Source organism: Mytilus galloprovincialis, chromosome 12, assembly GCF_965363235.1.
Source record: "Mytilus galloprovincialis chromosome 12, xbMytGall1.hap1.1, whole genome shotgun sequence".
Lineage (NCBI taxonomy): Eukaryota > Metazoa > Mollusca > Bivalvia > Mytilida > Mytilidae > Mytilus > Mytilus galloprovincialis.
Window position 1 is genome coordinate 57,592,357 of NC_134849.1, and position 20,774 is coordinate 57,613,130.

General features: G+C 32.6%; 2 protein-coding genes across 4 annotated transcripts; one reads left to right on the forward strand and one right to left on the reverse strand.

Annotated features, from left to right (window-relative positions):
- Positions 1 to 1,610: 1,610 nt before the first annotated feature.
- LOC143054354 (FK506-binding protein 2-like) lies at positions 1,611 to 8,743 on the forward strand. 3 transcript variants are annotated; one of them, XM_076227348.1, is made up of 6 exons: positions 1,611 to 1,865; positions 3,793 to 3,912; positions 4,828 to 4,927; positions 5,805 to 5,838; positions 7,565 to 7,650; positions 8,514 to 8,743. In XM_076227348.1, the coding sequence occupies exons 1-6, from the start codon at positions 1,704 to 1,706 to the stop codon at positions 8,684 to 8,686; spliced, it is 675 nt and encodes a 224-aa protein (XP_076083463.1). In that variant the 5' UTR covers positions 1,611 to 1,703; the 3' UTR covers positions 8,687 to 8,743. The 3 variants fall into 3 exon arrangements, with proteins under 3 accessions (XP_076083463.1, XP_076083464.1, XP_076083465.1); XM_076227349.1 differs by having other exon boundaries at positions 1,623 to 1,865; positions 7,565 to 7,635; XM_076227350.1 differs by having other exon boundaries at positions 1,623 to 1,865; positions 3,793 to 3,855.
- Positions 8,744 to 16,028: 7,285 nt separating this feature from the next.
- Positions 16,029 to 19,803, reverse strand: LOC143054356 (Golgi SNAP receptor complex member 2-like). The gene is made up of 2 exons (XM_076227351.1): positions 19,416 to 19,803; positions 16,029 to 17,089 (listed from the first exon to the last, which is right to left on the reverse strand). Exons 1-2 carry the CDS (start codon positions 19,685 to 19,687, stop codon positions 16,720 to 16,722), a joined length of 642 nt encoding a protein of 213 aa, XP_076083466.1. The 5' UTR covers positions 19,688 to 19,803; the 3' UTR covers positions 16,029 to 16,719.
- Positions 19,804 to 20,774: the final 971 nt, after the last annotated feature.

Genomic DNA, 20,774 nt, shown 5'->3' on the forward strand with positions numbered 1-20,774 from the left:
ACATCTGGATTCTTTTAGGGGTACCTCCACGGGGTTTGTATAACTAAAACCAAAAAACATAACTTTAGCGAAACGTATAGAAAATAATTGTAATGAAAATTAACCTTGCATGTTCCTTTTATATCGTAACCAGAAAAAAAGAGTGTACAGAAATGTTCAAAAACTTATCGACATTTTCGATACCCTTAAATTGGCCCATTTGTCAATTTCGTGCGTTGAATGTCTTAAGCCAATAGCTACGATGACAATCTACGAAGTTCAAGATTGCTATCAGGTCACGGAGCTTCTAAACAGCTTGTATATTTTTACGTCTTAAAAAGATTTTCGTTAATTTTTACAATGTAATTTAACACCTAGAGATAAAAAATGATTATTTGTTTATGGTTTATTAAATTTGTAAACATTTTGAAAATATTTTAGTGTTATAATTTTAATAAAATATTTATTTGAGTTTTAACAGATATGTTGACAAACAATCACGCGACTGATTTGAATAAAAACAACAACAACAACAATAAAATAACCTAGTAAAAAAGTTTTCTCGTTTGAACTATTTTACATGTGTGATTTCGGGGCCTTTTACATGTATAGCTGACTATGCAATATGGGCTTTGTTCATTGTTGAAGGCCGTACGGTGACCCATATCTGTTAATGTCTGTGTCATTTGGTCTCTTGTGGATAGTTATCTCATTGTCAGTCATACCACATCTTTTTGTTTTGTATTGGTTTTTTTTTTCATAACGTCTTTATACTTGTCACAGATTTTACTTTACATGGCATTGACAATAAACATTTCAATTTTTATTGTTGCTGATTCCTCGAACAAATAAATTTTGAAAATGCTTTAGTAACGTACTCTTTTTAGGCCTACAGTACACATTTTGGATGATCAAAGAAAACATATCGTCGCTGGGCTTCCAAAATGTTGTAAATTACAAATTTTTCAAAAAAAAAAATTTCTCAGTAACAGGCTTTGAAAATTTTGACAAAATGCATGCTTCAAAAATGTCGTATGTGAACTTGAACATTTTTGCAAATATCAGTGAAATAAAAACTTTGACATTTCTGGAATATCCAAGAACTTAACTTATTTTCCCAGAAATACAGAAATGTACAATTATTTTATTCCCAAAGCCATGATACAACGATTTTCAAGTTTTCATACAACATTTTGGAAGCAAACTTTACAAATAACTGACATTGGCAATTTTGTATTATATGTCTTATTTCAAACGTTTTAATTGGTCTTACTGTATGCTATTTTGTTATACCAAAGATTTCCTCCCGTCCAGACCATTGGTGTCAAAAAGTATTTTTGGCCAAAAAAGTCATATACGACATATTGGAAGCCCAGCGACGATATGGAATTAGCACTTGTATTGCTGTGTTTCGTCTTGAAAGTTTTTGAAAGGCTTTTGATTTAATTATCGATTCTTTAATTAATTTAAGAGTATACATGTTTATGCATATACTATATATGTTCAATTCTGTATAAAGGGTTGCAAGATTTTGCAAATACATACTAAATTAATGCATTCATTCATTCAATATAGGAAGCGATATTTGACTTGGATGTCAAATGTTCCAGTTGAGTGATTTTTTGATTGATGGGTAATGAAATATACGTGTACCCGGAAATTTTGAAAATATAAAACCAGGTTTGCTATTCCGATCTTCCTTTTGTTAGTTTTAGGCTTTAAGAATGACCTGTTTACAATTTACATTAGCTTTACTGTTGTTCAGTTTTTCTGTTTCAAATGGACAATTTCAGAAAATGTTCGGACAACAAACTGTTCTAGATGGACATCCGGGAGCTAGTGATGGCAAAATATTAATAAAATCGGAACTAGATATCAAAACCACTGTAAGTAGAATTTGCCGTTTGCATTCTTTTGGTATTCTTTCCTTTTGAATTCTCAACCTCTTTTTTAAAAAAAAAGAAAGAAAATCAAATTAAAAAATCATTTATAAAAATGAATAATAAAAAAACAAACATAACATTTGATGTGATTATTATTCAAATGTTTCGACGTTTTTCATATTTAGACTGAAGAATTATTTGGGTTAACGTTTATGGAGGATGCTCTAAAAAACAACCTCCTAATTATTTTTACTTTATCTGTCACTTTCAACATAACCCAGTAGCTGTGACCTAATTTAATATCTACGCTAAAGTTCAAAGTTCTAACTGAATTGACCCCGAGTTTTTATAAACAGAAAGGGATGCAGATTAACAATGTTGTTATCATTCTCAATGATCTTGTTATTTTCTGAACGAATGATCAACTCTTATTTAAGAAAATTACATGTGATTTGTTTATTATCTCTTCCCGGAAGTACGTCATTGCCGAAGGGTTCTCTGTTGTTTACACATATTTTGTTGTATCGCCCTTAGACAAAAATGCCTGATAAATAATACAAATACCTATTTATGTAAAAAAAAAATTATTACATTCCTTTTTCTTTTTCTTGAATGCAAATTAAAATATTTGCATCTAAGAGCAGGTGCCAGGTGCATACTATGGGTACATTTATATACAAAAATATTTGTCATTATTCTTGCAAAACATGCACCTGGCACCAGGTTCGAAAATATACGCACACCAAATGATACCATTTCATCAGTATTGCACTATCCATTCATCTCTTGTGTGGAGGGTAGCATGTTTTTATTAACTATATCTTGTCTTTGTGCTTCGGTCTTTGACTTGTGTTTGAAAGTTTGGGGATCTCTTCCATCTTATACATATACACACAGGACATATGTACCCGATTTCCCATAAAACAACGCACTGAACAAAAAAGCTTACCTAAATAAATTTTGATACCGCGAAGCGTTCTGTATGCCTTTTCGTTTATTTAGTTTCCGATGTGTGTCTTTTTTTTTTTTGGGGGGGGGGGGGACTTTTTCTTCTTCTAGTTAATTAAAAAGAAAAATGCTGAATTCAGCAAATTCTGTTCATTTCATTTTGAATTAATTATATATGTTCTTCGAAGACAGAAAATAATATAAAATCAGGTGCATATACCGGGTATAGCCCATATATAGAGGTTCTAGGATCAAGTCGAATCTGTATAAATGTAACCTCATAACAGCCCATGTCCATACATGGTACGTTGGGTGTTTTGGTGTAACATCAAAATTACGCTTATAAATCCATTATGTAACTATACATAGCTGAACTGGGACGCCTACGGGTGCGGGAGTTAATAGCTACATTGAAGACCCATTGGTGGCCTTCGACTGTTGTCTGCTCTAGGGTCGGGTTGTTGTCGCTTTGACACATTCCCTATTTCCTTTCTCAATTTTATACTGGCTTTCGTATAGTGTAACATCATAACAGCACACGTCCGTGGTATAAACTGGCATTTTAAGTCTCCTCATAACAGCACACAGCGATTCGCTGACTAAGCTGTGCCTTATAAAGCCATATATGCGTGTTACCTCATATAACAGAGCACGTACGTGGTATACTGGCTATCTCAGTGTAAGCCATAAGTTCGTGTAACAGTTACTCCTGAACTCTAATATAAATACTATATTTATTTAAAAAGTGTCATTATGTTTTAATTTCATGTTTTATGGTGATAATTATTGTGTGTCTTTCTATGTGATGTTACGCTATTGTTACAGGTTAGGGTGAAGGTTGGCACCGGTTAGTTTTATTGATCTTTATTAGTATATTTATAACAACGTCAAGCTTATTCAGTGTAAATGACAATACAGTTTCGAATATGACTTTACATCATCACTAAATACTTTAATTCCACATGTTTTATTTCCTTTTCAGTATTTGCCAGAAGATTGTACCATAGTAACGAAGACAGGTGACACCATCACTTTAGAGTATGATGTATGCTCCTTTTTATTTAGTGTTACTGTATCTCCAAACGTTACGTCAGCATATGACGTACGTTGTATAAGTTTTCTTATTTCCCCTTTCTCTAAACATAACAAAACTAAATCTATAATGCAATTTGCAGTCGGATCCATGTCCTTAGAAACGACTGTATAGTCAGCTATAAAAGGATCCAACATTACAAAATACTAAAACGACAACCATTGAATTACAGATAAATGACTATGGGTAGGCACATGTATACATATGACGGTATTAGACGTATTTGTGAGGGACAGTGTTCAGGGGCGGATCCAGCCATTTTAAAAAGGGGGTTCCAATTACATGTCCCCATTCAAATGCATTGATCGTCCAAAAAAAGGGGGGTTCCAACCCCCGGAACCCTCCCTCTGGATCCGCGCCTGAGTGTTGCAATAGAACAACATAAGAACACACTTTAGATATCAGTCGCAAATGGCAAATGACCCGTCAGATCGACAAGGAACACACACAAAAAAAACCAACTGAAATAAAACAATTTAACTTGCACAAATTGTCGTTCTAAGATTACTTGCAGTCACTGAAAACTGGTTCAAAGCCAATAAAAACTCAACAATAAATCGTGTGCTCCAAGTCTAAAACTCATATCTATCTATCCTCGAAGACCGTGTATGAATAGATATAGAGTTGATAAGGTTGATATCTTAAAAAGATCAATACAACGAATATGTGTCTGAAGCATAATATACACTTCCGAACGACAAAAATCTCTTCTTTTATCTCATGGCATCTTCGCTAGCCAAGGGTTACGATCCAGTCCACTCCTCTCCACGGAGGATCGTAACCCTTGTTCTCATAGTAGCTTGCGTTATTTATTTAGAGCATGGAAGTAACATTTAAATATGTTATAGGTACATTTTTCATGTTTTTTTAATAAGATAAAAGACGTATCAAGAAGTTAATTAAAAATCTGTTTAAAATTAACAGGCTTATGTGAACGATGAACATAAAGAAACATCTAAAGAAACAGAGGGCATGCCTGCTGGACTGCTGGAATTTACTATTGGTAAACGAATGGTTGTTTTAGGTTTGTATGGTTTTTTTTAGATTTCCATTTAAAACCTGGAAAACATCAGACCAATGTATAAGATTAATTCTTATGTAACCGTCGAATTATTACTAAGATATTTGATGATTTTAAGACAAATTTAAGAACTTTTACCGGCAATTTAACTTGATTTAATGTGCTTTCTAAACAAATGTTCGACTTTTTTAAAAGAATTTAATCAGTGATATTTTAGAAAATAAAAAAGACGAAAGCAGCATTTTTCCAATTTTTTAGTTTAAACCTGACGAGTGAAAAATTGTAAGCAAACATATCCTTTTTGACATGAAATTTAGAAGGGAAATGGGGAATATGTCAAAAAGACAACAAACCGACCAGAGAGTAAAAACAGATGAAGGCCACCAATTGGTCTTCGACACAGCAAGAAAATTCCAACCCGGAGGCAAATTTCAGCTGGCCCCTGAACAAAAATGTGTACTAGATCAGTAAAAATGGACGTCATACTTAACTCCAAAATATATAAATGAACAAACATTTAAAAAAAATATATAGGACTAACATAAATTCTAGAGCCCCATAGGTGACGATAGGACAGGCGTAAGCCGCGGAGTTAAACATGTTTAGTGAGAACTCAACTCTCCCTCTATACCTCTAGCCAATGTAAAAAAAAAAAAAAAAAACCACACAGCAATATGCACAGTAAAACTCAGTTGAAAAGAAGTCCGAGTCCGATATCAGAATAAGTTACAAAATAAACTAAGTTAATGACAAGAATACATAAATTAACAAAGGACTACTAGCAGTTCCTGACATGCCATGCAGCTCTACTTGACATTAACTAAATACATACATGCCTTTTTAAATGATAATTTATTTAACTTTAATTGATATTTTGTAGGTCTTGATATAGGCGTCGTTGGAATGTGTACTGGGTAAGATATTATAGACAATAATCAGTAAAATATTTCATTGATTTTTTTTTTTTTTTTTTTTTTTTTTTTTTTATTAAAGTGATTTTTTAGGGGTATGCTCGAAATATAATTTTTGGAACACACCATATGTATGTATGTTTGTAAGCCATTAGCCGATATGGGCGTAAAACGCTTTTAAAAAAAAAATTATAGATCATAATAAATCAATAAATTTCATTGAAAAAATGCACTCTTATATCCCAATGGGGTTGATGGCATACGTGAAAACACATCACAAAAATGATTTTAAAAAAGACAACAATACATATATGTACATATAATGCAGTTGTTAAATTCACTCGCCTCAGTAACAAAGACTTTTTGATAAATTGAGCTGCATAGTGCATAAATGACGGACAAGAAAGACATAAAACTAGTGTTGTCAACGGTTAACCGGTTAACCGGTCGGACGACCGAATACCGAATACCGAAAACGCTAACCGGTTAACCGGACTTTTTTTTCAATTTTGATAGATTTTATATAAATTTGAATTGAAATCATTAAAAAGTTAGGTTTTATTTAAAAAATGTCGTCGTGGTAATTAATTTGACAAACAAACAAACAACATATTTTATTTCCTCAGACACAAACGTGTACAAGAGGTCAAAACATAATAAAGTATACATATAAATCGACAGCAGAGTAGTGTACGATAATAGCAAGTGATTTTCATGACATTGAGACATATACATTATATATATTACCTATTGAGTTTAGAGGATTACATATATACAGAATTCTTTCTTATTGTTCAGTGATTGTAAGTAAATTGATTGCTATTGTTAATCCTATAAACATAAAATTAATTAGAACTTGTCTCTCAGCTCGGGGCAGGATCTTAAAGAAACATAATTAGTATACATGTTTTTTTTAGCAGTAACTCTAAATCAGTAATGCGATTAAATTTTACAATTTACTTCATTATTTCGTTTCTGATCTAATATTGTGTAAACCTACATCTAAATGTGCAACCTCCGTCTTGTATAAGGCTTAGTCTTACTTTAAACGAAATGCTAACTCAAAAATTTTGAAATGCAAACTAATGTGAATGTACTCAATGTATACGTGATAGTACGAGTAACATGCAAACAAAGTAAAGAAACAGGCCATACGGTGACCTATAGTTGTTAATTTCTGTGTCATTTTGATCTCTTGTTGAGAATTGTCTCATTGGCAATCATACCACATCTTCTTTTTTATAATCAATCACTCAAAATGAAACACTCCACATCATTTTCGGAGACAACAAGTGAAAAGGAAAGAATAATCAGTTTCAGACATATTCAATTCTACGAGATCAAGAAGTTTTTTTTATATTATTTTTCAATCTGAAGTTGGTACAAACGCAATAGTTGATACGGTGTAGTTGATTATTAAAAGTCAAACTTCGCCAGGAATCCTCACAGACAAGCCTGATAATGCCAGAGGACAAACTTCAATTCTAAAAGCGTAAATTTATGACTTGCATGAAAGGTTGTCAATTTGACACTCATACCACATCTTATATCTATGTGTAGGGTACTATTGATAAGGCTTGCAAGCACCAACTCAAACTACCGGTTAACCGGTTAATCGGTCGAACGATTATCCGAGTAACCGGTTAGTCAAAAGTGTACGATTTGACAACACTACATAAAACCAATTTATGAATTAAGATTAATTAAAATCCATTGTTGTCTATTTCAGAGAGAAGAGGTCCATTAAAATACCTCCACAGCTGGCTTGGGGAGAAAAGGGTATCCCGGGAATAATACCAGGTAATTTCATCTTCGGTATGATAGTTCTTCATAACCATGACATTAAACTTGAATCGCCATTTCAGAATCTATCGATCTAGTGTGGCCTTTGTGATATTTTCACATTTTGCGGATTCAACCTTCCGGAAAATTAATGTATGAAAAAGAAAAAAATCAGTCTAATACTTTTGTTTATTGTCATTCCACCAGGAATGTGACTTACAAATTTACCGCGGAAATTATTTGAAAAATCATTCATTTTTGATAGACTCTAATGGATCAAAAATGTCAAATATATCTAATATTTGTGTTACATATTTGTTTTTTGGTCATTTTTTGTACATAAATGAGGCCTTTTAAAGCTGACTATACGGTTTGGCTATGCTTATTGTTGAAGGCCGTACGGTGACCTTTATTAAATATATCTTTACCAAAAAAGTAATTATAAAGATATGTTTTCTCACTTGTTTTTGAAATACACATATTTTGAAAACTATTTCAGTTTTCGAAGTATATGCTTCATATATAGATATAAGAAGATGTTGTATGATCGCCAATGAAAAAACTCTCCATCAAAGTCAAAAATTGTAAAAGTATACCATTATAGATCTAAGTACGGCTTTCAACACGCCGGGGGCTTCAGGTCTACGTGTCATATTTGCCACTGAACTTTAAGTAGCAACCTATCAATCAGTTTTTAAGACAAAAGATGATACTTATTAGATTTGTTTTCGATAACTCTCTTCAGCTTCGTACTTATTTTGGCCTTCAAATATTTACTTTTAATATTTGAGCGTTACTGATGAGTTTTTTGTAGACGGAACGTTTGTATAAAAGGCGTACTAAATTTTAACCCTGCATATATGGTATATATGATGAGTTTATTTATATCTTTACAGCAAATGCTATGGCCAGATTTGACATTGAATTAGTAAAAATACAAGGACAATCATGGGCCGACTGGTACGTTGAGATATTGCAGATTGTGTGTGGAATCTGCTTTGCCGCAGGCGCTATTGCGTTGTTATGTGAAAAAATCAGAGAAAAGAAAGGCGGCAAAAAGTCAAAGTAGATATTATGGATCGTTTGAGTTTTCTATATTTATGTAATAAATGGTTATTGTTTTTAACATCTTGTCATTTTATCCTTTCTGACCGTTACAGACCGGAGGCGGATTTTAGGGAGGGGGCCGGTCCTTTCTCTTTTCTGTGATTTTTTTTGTTGATTATAAATTGGGAATTACTGAAGCATTACCGGATCGGGCCCCCTTTTAGGCAGTACGTGCGTCCCTAATTATGAAAAATTCTGGATCCGCCACTGCAGATAGAACAGACATGGTGCAGTGGCAAATATTTCATGTATATTATGGTCACAAAAATGGTACCCCACCCCGAACCATTTGCAACAAAAGAATTTTTTTTCTTTTTCTAGGTGCCTTTGGAACTGTTTTACTTATAGTTTTGGTCCTGAAAATACCGTTTTTAATTGTAGTTTAACTTTCTAATTCGGTATGTAGGTATCATATTCTAATGTGTTAAAAATCACGTGATACAGGAATATAATTATCTTTGGCTTGGGGAAAGTTGACAGTCCTGTACGTGAATAGATCGTTTAGAAAGCAAGATCAGGCCTCACGGTCATAAAACTGAAGCGTTTTGTTGGTCCAACGATATCATTGAAGCATGACTGGAGCTGGTCCCTATTAGGCAGTTCATGCCCCCTTACAAAAAAATTCTGGATCAGCCACTGAAGGTTTTTATTTAAGAAAATTGGAAAGCCAAAAGTCAGGGACTATTTTTACCTTATGAATTATATATATGAAAGGTTTTTCAATTGTATATAAAAACAAAAGGTTACCGGGCATCTTGTGAATTGTGAATGGGCTTACCTCTTTTCTCCAGCCTTCAACAATAAGAAAACAAACCCTCACTGTTAAGTCAGCTATTAAAAGGTCCCAGCATGAAAAATAAGAATAATTCAACTGAGAAAATAACGGCCTTATTTATCACAAATCAGTTTGCCAAAAAAAAACCAACCAAATATGACAGACATGAACCACTTAACTATATACAGGCTCCTGACTTAGGACAGGCACATACAGAATGTGCATGGCAGGGTTAAACTAGAAGCAAGCGCCTAATCCTTTTGAAACATGGATAGTTTCGTAATAGAAAAACACCAGAATAAACTGTAACAAGAGTGTACACGCTGAAATGTCTCGCCTTCTTTACTAACCATTGCTAATATGTTGATAGTCCTTCATATAAAACTTTACAACTTCCACATCAAATTAACATGCTCCAAGAAAGTTAGGCTAAGGTCAGATAAACCAGACATGTACTCCTTACAATCGTTCCATACATTAAATGTGTTCTAAATACAGTTGACCTATTACACATTGAAGAATCAAACTTAACCACTGTTCAATGAACCATGAAAATGAAGACAAGGTCAGATGAAAGATGCCAGACAAACATGCACACCTTTCAATCATTTCATGTTTCAAATATATAGTTGAACTTTTGCATATTATAGTACCCGGTTTTCGACAAAAAATAGTTGAAAAGAGCTAAACTCATCCAATCGATACAAAGCCGAAAACATCTAACGAAAATACAGACTGCAATTGAATGTGGCAACGCATCTATACATCCAACAACAAAAAGGATATAAGAAATGATCTGAGAATATTCGCTGATGTCAATGTAAAAGCATACTTTGAACTGCAAAAAAATAAACACCAAAATTTCCGAAAAAATGAATTCAAACAAATATTGCTAAGGAAGCTAGCTATCTATTGATTTATACAAAGAAGTATCTGTTTAAGTTTGTAAAATACCTTGAAGATTAGACGCAGTTTTTCATGTTTTATTTGTTTTAACAAAATCGTTCTTGATAATAAGCTTTCGTAAAAGTTTCTTCCTATTTCATGATAGTTCTTGGTGTATTAGCAACGTTAGATTGTATCAAAATAATGAATTTTCCTCCAAGAACACTCCTTTTTCCGCTTGTGGTGACCTTCATAGCTTGCTGTTCGGTGTAAGCCAAGACTCTGTGTTAACGATTGTACTTTTTACAAATTGTTACTTGGGTGGAGAGTTCAACTTGTCTCATTGGCACTCATACCACAAATAAATCTAAACCTGATGAACATTTAAACCCATCGTCAAGTTTGCCCTTGATGCTTTAGTTTCAGATATATAAGCCAAAAATTGCATTTTACCCCTATGTTATAGTTTTAGTCATGGCGGTCATGTTGGTTGGCAGACCGTCAAATGCATCAAATACACTGTTTTTTTTTTATCTAGATACCTTAATAATGATTGTGACCAAGTTTGATTAAATTTGTCTTACTAGTTTCAGAGCAGATTTTTGTAAGATTACAAAAATTTACATTTAAAAAAAAATAACTCTTAAAGGGGTCAATTGACCATTTTGATCATAATTACTTATTTGTAGATCATTCTTTGCTGAACATTATTGTTGTTTTCCATTAATCTCCATCTATAATAGTATTCAAGATAATAACCAAAAACTGCAAAATTTTCTTAAAATTACCAATTCAGGGGCAGCAACCCCAAAAACAGAGTGTCTGGATTTCTCTAAAAATTTCAGGGCAGATGATCTCGACCTGATTAACAATCTTAACCTGTGATAGATTTGCTCTAAATGCTGTGGTTTCAGAGTTATAAGCCGGAATCTACATTTTACTCCACTGTTCTTTTTTTAGCCTGGTGGCCATTTCGTTAGTTGCCCAGGTCATCGGACACATATTTTTAACTACATACCCCAAAGATGATTGTGGCCAAGTTTTGTTAACTTTGGCCAGTAGTTTCAGAGGAAAGATTTTTGTTAAAGTTAACAACAACTACTGAACATCAGATTCCTGACATACATGTAGGACAGGTGCAAACAATTGCAGCGGGTTTAAATGTTTTAATGGTACCAAACCTTCACCCTCATCTGAAACAATAGTGTAACATCACAAGATAGAAAGACACTCTATAAAATATCAATATACTATAGCTACTCTTTGTTTTGCTTATTATTTTAGTAACATGTTTAACCTAGCTCCTGCAGTTTGTTTTACTTAATAACAGTTAAACCTGTAAATAAACGTCAAATCAACATGATTTCACCGGCGATAACTCAAAAAAAGGGGTTGTCTAAATTTTTATTGTAGATTATCAAAAATCTAGTGCTGATAAATTTTGCAAAAGAGTATAGTCACATATTCTTCAAACTTTGAGGGTGGATATATCTTGTTCCAATTTCGCAATTTACACTTTCAAACTAGCACATATGGTTTTCTAAACAATGGCAAGTTAAAATCAATATTTCACTAAGGGGCAGTCAGGGCAATAATTTTTCAACAGCTGTGCCCTTGTATTCACATGATGTGCTCGTCACTTTTTCAAAAAAATTAAGTTCAATGACATATCTGAAATTAAACAAGGATGTGTCTATAGTACATGGATTCCCCAATCACACTATCATTTGCTATGTTCAGTGGACCGTGAAATTGGGTTCAAAACTCTTTTGTCATAAAAACTAGAAAGGTCATATCATAGAGAACATGTGTACTAAGTTTCAAGTTGATTGGACTTCAACTTCATCAAAAACCACCTTGACCAAAAACTTTAGCCTGAAGCGGGACTAGTAAACCAAATGCCCATAAATGGGGCAAAATAATAATGCCTATAAATGGGGCTTAAATATATAAAGGGAGGTCATCTTATAGATATAAACAAAGATATTATCTGAAAACAGAAAAAAAAAACTTTTTTATATAGTTATGAAAAACTTATGATTATAATCCATCAATCTCCAGCAACTTGAGATTGGCTTTTTTCTCAGTTGATGTCTAGGATAATAACTAAATAAATAAACAGATTATCTATAAAAGATAAGAAAGATTATGGAGTATCCATCCATGACACAAAATCAGTATATATACAAACCAGATGCTCCGCAGGGCGCAACTTTATACGACCGCAGAGGTTGAACCATGAAAGGTTGGGGCAAGTATGGACACAACATTCAAGCTGGATTCAGCTCTAAATTTGGATTGTGATTAAATAGTTGACACAGAATAGGTTTCTGACACAGAATGAATGTGGTCTAATGAACTTACAATATTTCTTTTGCCTTTGAGCAATTCACTATGCTGTTGAATATTAATCCTCTCAAATAAATGTTTGAAGAAATTTTCTTTTTATTTATGAAACCTGAAATGAGATAAATTTAACCCCCCCCTTTTTTTCACATCCCCATTTCCCTTTTTCCAAAACTGATCTCAATTCAAATTTCTAATGGAGTTTGCAACAATAACTACTCATTTAAATACATCATAAAATATTAAAATGTAAAAAAAGGTGCTTGTTATCACTGAATTGTAAAGATTGTTTTAATTTATCAGTTGGTAGTAAAAGTGAATATACATTGTATATTGTATAAAACAATGATTTAAGTTGATTCAACTACTATTCTTGACAAAGAAAGATAACTCCAATCAATTGAAAATTTCTTGCTATTGCACGATATTGTGCAATTATATATTTCTTGCTATTGCACAATATTGTGCAATTAAAAATATTTGCTATTGCACAATACTGTGCAATTGAAGATTTCTTGCAATTGCGCAATACTGTGCAATTGAAAATTTCTTGCTATTGCACAATACTGTGCAATTGAAGATTTTTTGCTATTGCTGAATACTGTGCAATTGAAAATTTCTTGCTATTGCACAATACTTAATATAATAATTTTGGATCCTGATTTGAACAAACTTGAAAACTGGGCCCATAATCAAAAATCTAAGTACATGTTTAGATTCAGCATATCAAAAAAGCCCATGAATTCAATTTTTGTTAAAATCAAACTAAGTTTAATTTTGGACCCTTTGGACCTTAATGTAGACCAATTTGAAAACGGGACTAAAAATTAAGAATCTACATACACAGTTAGATTCGGCATATCAAAATCAAAACCCAACCTTCCTTTAGTGGTCATAAACCTTGTGTTCAAATTTCATAGATTTCTATTTACTTATACTAAAGTTATGGTGTGAAAACCAAGAATAATGCTTACTTGGGCCCTTTTTTGGCCCCTAATTCCTAAACTGTTCAGACCTCAACTCCCAAAATCAATCCCAACCTTCCTTTTGTGGTCATAAACCTTGTGTTTAAATTTCATTGATTTCTATTTACTTATACTAAAGTTATTGTGCGAAAACCAAGAATAATGCTTATTTGGGCCCTTTTTTGGCCCCTAATTCCTAAACTGTTTGAAATAAAACTCCCAAAATCAATCCTAACCTTCCTTTTGTGGTCATACCCCTTGAGTCATAATTTCATCGATTTCTATTTACTTAAACTAAAGTTATAGTGCGAAAACCAAGAAAATGCTTAATTGGGACCTTTTTGGCTCCTAATTCCTAAAATGTTGGGACCAAAACTCCCAAAATCAATCCCAACCTCCCTTTTATGGTCATAAACCTTGTGTTAAAATTTCATAGATTTGTATTCTTTTTTACTAAAGTTAGAGTGCAAAAACTAAAAGTATTCGGACGACAACGACGATGATTCAGACGACGCCGCCAACGTGATACATTGTACCAATATACGACCAGCGGTCGTATAAAAATACTCAAAGCAATAGAAAAGCTTTTTTATTACTGTTCTTCATCACAAAGTATGTTTGTAGTCTTTAAAACTATTTTTTTTGCAATAATTCCCTTCTCTTCTTCAGCACCTTAAAGCTATAAGTTTCCATCAGAAATAAAAGTTGTAATAGAACAATATTGAACATTTATTAAATATAATGCTGTTTTTAAAATGACAAAGTTTGAATGAAACATCTTTGGAATGTATGATACAATTTAATATGTGAACATACAGAAATTGTCCACAGTCTACAAACATCATCGTTTCATGCATACTGAGCTAGAAAATATTGCACCATGACACACAAAACTTCAATTACAATTGTTTTGCCTACTTTTTCGTATTGATAGCAATATATATAGTAAATTATTCCTTTCTCTTTCAAAAATATCAAACATTTCTTTTATTGGATGTGTACGTTATGAAATTCATGTTTTTTTACAATAATGTTAATCATTAGTAAAGGCAATTTAAAGGAAAATAAAGGAAAACTTACAGGTAAAACAAAAAAAAAAAAAAACTCCATGGAAAATTAAAAGCTTGAATGTATCAAACTTATTGAAAACTAAAAGTTTTATGTAAAGAATAACAAAGTTCTTATCAGAATAAAAGGTTAAGATTGCTTTCATATTGCAATGTAAGCTAAACATATACATGTAACATTGATTTGTACATTTTATTGTAGTTTAGCATTGGAACACATTCAGGCAAATTATATATTTTGATTTGGAGTTATCTTTCTTTGTTCAAAATTTTATATTTATAATTACTATTTTTCAAAAGGTAGAAAGAGTCACAGAGTCATACAGCATGAAAACTGTCAATCAAAAATCGAAAACATTTTCTTGACAAGAATATATAAAGTTATTCAAAAATACATCATTTTGTAACTTGAATATATGATTAATTCATCAAAAAGTTTGAGTCACAAATACAATTTATACAAATTGAATGACTAAACCTCAAACTTAACAATATTAATTATGAAAAGAAATCATTTCTCTGGTGAGTGCAATTTGCACCCACTTCATTTCTATCACTATAGCAAATTGCTCAAAGAACATACAGTTATACATTTTGAGATATTTGGGTGTGAATCAGATACATTTTTTGAGAGAATGACCAGCATTCACAAAGATATTCACCATAACAAAGAGTGTCTATCTTGTGTGTACTGTAATAAAAATGCTTCTTAATTTATTTTCTGAGATAAAACATAAATATACATTAATTTCATATGAGGCAGGCATATACTTCATCATACACAAGTGACATACAAACAAAATGTAAGAGACTGTTCAGATTATCTCCCCTGATGAATATAGATTATCTCCCTTGTTCAAAATATATACATATATATAGGTTTGAACTTAGTTTTCAATTTAGTGTCTATAAATAGCAGCACATGACATACAAATCTATGGGAGTGTGGATTAATCAGTACAGCGATTAATTCAATTACACAAATAAAATTATAGATTGCCTAACAATGTAATTTTAACACACTATTTAGTATGTAAATATAAGAATGTTTTAAATATTTACAAAATGATGAAAATAAACGCAATATTTCGCTAGACCAACTAGCTTTATCAAGCGTGCATCTATCCAGGTGAAATCCGATTTCACCTGGATAGATGCACGCTTGATAAAGCTAGTTGGTCATGTTGGTCTAGCGAAATATTGCGTTTATTTTCATCATTTTGTAAATATTTTAAACATTCTTATATTTACATACTAAATAGTGTGTTAAAATTACATTGTTAGGCAATCTATATATATATATATATATATATACAATATATCTTAACATCAACCCAACAATGTTAGATCTGTAAATTTGCTCTTTCGCAAATTTTATGTTCTTCCCTCACTGGAATTTGAACCCATGCTACCTAGATATCGTGACACCAAATCGCCTGCACTGTAGCCGTCCCGCTACATATATATACTCATTTTCACAAAGTAAGGATTTTCGAATGCGTTTCCAACAGTAATTGAAATAAGACTTACTTAAAGTTTTATGGCTACCCGGGATATAAGTTACCAGTTTTTCATCTTTTTCTTCTTTTTCAGTACATTTTATAACTAAGAATAGTACACGTATGTGCTTAACTTTGTACAACTATTTTGTCTGAATTCAACATACATTTTTACATGTCTCTCTTTTATAATAAATTAGGAGGGTTTTACTGGAAAAAAAATGAAGCTTGAACAACACTGGACAATTAATAAATCTAATAAGAGTTGAACAAACAAACAAAAAATGTTGGCTTCAATCAATGGTCAGACCTTCTCATGTGTTAAATGTAAATGATAACCTCATATATTCTTTCAGCTCACTTATACATAATACTACATCTGTCTTGTATCTGGCAATTTGGCTGCTAGAGAAACAAAACACCAATAAGCCTTAAATAAAACAAAATGTTCCTAAAATCTATGTAAAATACTTCCATAACAAAAACATTAAAACTAATGACACTATCATTCCACCAAATAAAATAAATTTATCTTGATAAGTTCTCTTTTCTATAAGTCTCATGACTGTGTTTGTAAGGCCAAGCTTGTTTGCAATGTCTAAAATACGTTTGTGTGCTCCTTTCAAAGTCATTCTCTGTTCACGTAAATTTTCTAACACACTTTGTCCATGATCAAGAAGATTGTCCATGCCTCGATGAGAATCTCGAAGTTTAGTATGATGTTGTAGTCCAGCATCCATTGCGATTGATGTATCACCTTGGTCATTAGTGGTAAAACTTCGGGTCAGTAATGCTTCTCTTTGTCTTTCTTCATCATCTCTTTGATATCTGAAAATAAAAATAACCACATGGCAACATGAAAATTTGGTCCTTTATCTTGATTTATATATACTGAGTGCCAATGAAAACACAACACTTGGTTTTTCAAAAATAAAATTTATATAAGAAATGATAATCTCTCAAAATAAATTGTTCTTCAAAATTAACAATTTTAACAATAGATCGATATCAAACAAAAATGTTTTATTGTCATCTTTCGGGCGCAATAGGTACACGAAACATCCAATTTCGAATCATCAACTAACAGTCCTAACAAAAAATGTTACAACCCCGTGGTTCAGCGCAATCTCGACAGCGCCGTGGAATTGATCATCCCGGACGTTTAATGTGATCCAGAGGAATGTTATTCCACTTGTCCCGCAAAGCAAACTCAAGCTGACTTTATGATATTGGAGGTGGTTTTCATCGTCTAAAACATGTCAAATCGGATGCAAAATTTGATCGATCGGACCAAAATCCGGCAAAAAGCATGACTTTTAGCCAAGGCGGGTGCTAAATGTCTATGTAACCACCATTGACGTTTTTGGTACATAATGAATGATTTTTGGTCTACAGAGTTCGATATTTATGCCAGACGGCCGTTTAGATGTCACTAAGGAAAGACTGTGGTGCTACAATTTCTGCGCAAATGGTGCTTTACTGAAATTGCTCCAAAGGTTCTACCATGACCACCATTGAACTCTCGTGACATTTGGACAGCCATCATAGTCGATATCGGATATGTGAAAGACCAAATGTATCGGTCTTGCTGAGCGTTTCTTGCTTTTTGTACCCCTGGATGTGGCTTATCATTAAATGATCCATTTTGGTTGAATTTGTGGATGATTTGGGTTATTGAAGAGGCTACAACTTCAGTCTTCTCGTAATTGTATGCTGTGAAAGGCTTCATTTGATCATGCCCAAAACTGCATGTCGCTGGTTGTCGGAAAGTCCTGGCATTTACTCAGATGTTTACTGCAGTTTCCTAACAATAAGGGCGGGAAGATTCATGACATTAGCCAAGCTTTAAATGACAAAATCGTGAAAATGAAAATGGTGCGTATGTTGAAAAGCGGTGAACTCGGTTTATGTTCTTTTAAAATAACCCTTACTTCGCATTTGTTCCAAAAATCACTCAACCGTAAAGTTGATGAAAATTGTCTTAAAAGTAATTTTCAACCAACTAAATGTATACAAAGTTCTAATAAAAATAAAATAAAAATTACAAGATTTTTTGGAAAAACAAAAGTGTTGCGTTTTCATTGGCACTCAGTATATACATGTATAGGGAAAAATTACTCTTTATATTAGTTGGTCAGAATTTTTTTTTATATAATTACAAATAAATAAAGGTACATGTACATTGTATGAGCTTAAGCCTTAAGATGCACGTTTCACTAGTATTTTCAACAGATCGGACTGAGCTAATTTTCAGTATTACATTGTATGACAGTTGTTTAATGTATTTGAGCTTTGTTTGATTTTGCCATTTGATTAGGACATTCCGCTTCAAATTTTCCTCTGAGTTCTATGTTTTTTTTATTTTACATTTTTATAGTCAAATTTAAATTAATAGTTCAAATAATTATGATTTTTTGAAAGGCTACATGTACTTTTATTTGGGTCTGTGATGCCTAGGATTAGGCCACATTTAAAAGAATGTCTGTTTCCCCTCCCCCGGGTCTACCCTTTGTAAACAGACCAGGAAGGCAGGTTCTTTTTTTTTTTTTTTTTTTAACTTGATGTGATTGTCATAGCATGGTCACATGAATGGTTTGACTTGTCCAGTCCAGGCCACTTATCAGTTGTTTGTGCTCAATTTGAGTGTATTTATTTAGATTATCAATCCTTCTGCTTTCAAGCACTTTCCAAAAATGGAAACAAATTATTTTCAGGAAAAAAATAATTTTGATTTTTTTGTGGAAAATAATTTTTTGACCCGGGGGCTTATTTTTGACCCGGGTGGGGGGAGGGGAAACAAACATATTTTTAATTTTGGCCTTATGGCTTTTCGTGCTTTTTAGCATTTTAGAATACATTGTGATGTAAGAATTTCTATTGAAAAAATCATTCATTGTACCAATACACCTACAAAATGTAATCGCTCATGTCTGCATTACAGAATACTGGAAATCGTAAAATTTCCACTAAAATTTTGTCATCAAAATAGAAAATATCTGTGGCACAAATGGAAAAGTGGTTGTATGACGTCAAAAGTTCAACCAGCCCAGATTATGGGGTCAGGCGGAACATATCTCTAAATAGCGATAAGGTGTATTCATATGACGTACATTTTTTGTACATGACAAATGAAAACATATGTCTGTGATTATACCTTCTGTGTTGTATCTGACGTAAAGCTGCCTGTAAATGTTGACAATCATATTTTAATTGGTCCACTCTTAGTTTAGCATTAGCCCTTCGTGTTGGTTGTTCTTTGTTTACTAAAACGTCAAGTCTTTCACAGTTTTTAATGATAACATCTATTTTTCCATTTGTGTGATGCTCCAGGGCATTTGCATCTTCACCTCTTGCTCGTTCTAAACTTCCTAGTGATGCTTGGACTTCTTGAATTTGTCTATTGGTCTGGTGGTACAGGTTCTCCATTTGGTTACGTCTGACTTATCAGCCTAAACGGCTATGAAATCAGAAAAATATGTCAAAACTGACGTGGAACTGTCAGTGAAAGTCCACTTCCGGTTGGAATTTTTGGGGAAGTTATAAATTAGGTACTCATCGCCGAGGGGAACCACTAATGACAGGACGATTGCCCGGATAGTGACAGGACGGTTGACCGGACGACATATAAATAGTCATAACTTTTTTGTTATCCGTTAGATTTGTTTAATATTTGTAAACCTGAAAGATATTAAACTATATTTTATGAATATAAAAAAAAAGAGGAAAAATAATTATTTTTGAGCAAAAAAAGTTGACCGGACGGTATTCACACTCGCCAATATACGCTAAATATATATTCAACTGGTTGACGACAAGTGTTAATATCTCTTTTGTTTTACAATATTTGTCCATGAAACTCAGGAATCTGTGAGATTTATAAATATATTATACGAAAATATAAACTTGATTGCAAAAAAACGTGTTTTTCTCAAAAAAAAGTTGACCGGACGGTATTCACCCTCGCCTATATACGCTATATATATATTGAAATGGTCGACGACAAGTGTTAATATCTCTTTTGTTTTACAATATTTGTCCATAAAAATCAGGAACCTGTGAGATTGAGTAGTATATTACACGAAAATATAATCTTTAAAGTGAAAAAGAAAAAAAATCTGCAAAAAAAGTTGACCGGACGGGCTGGCTAAAAACTACTAATATTTGATCTTATTCTTAAATTCAAAGCGTGTAGTATTGTAAAATATTTACCTGCATATGTATGTAATATTTGCCGCAGTACATTTAGTTCTACCTTGTAATATTATCCTGGCTACAAGCCTGTCTATAAACTACTAATATTTGATCTTACTCTTAAATTCAACGCGTGTAGCATTGTAAAATATATACTAACCGTATTCATACTTTCTAGGTTAACACAATGTTCATTGCGACACCATGGATTAAGTTTTTTTTTATTCCAAACCAATATTTAGAACAAATATCAATGATATACCGCAAGATCGTCATGCAATCGATAAAAAATAAAGACAACAAGCTAAAAACACCAGGCATT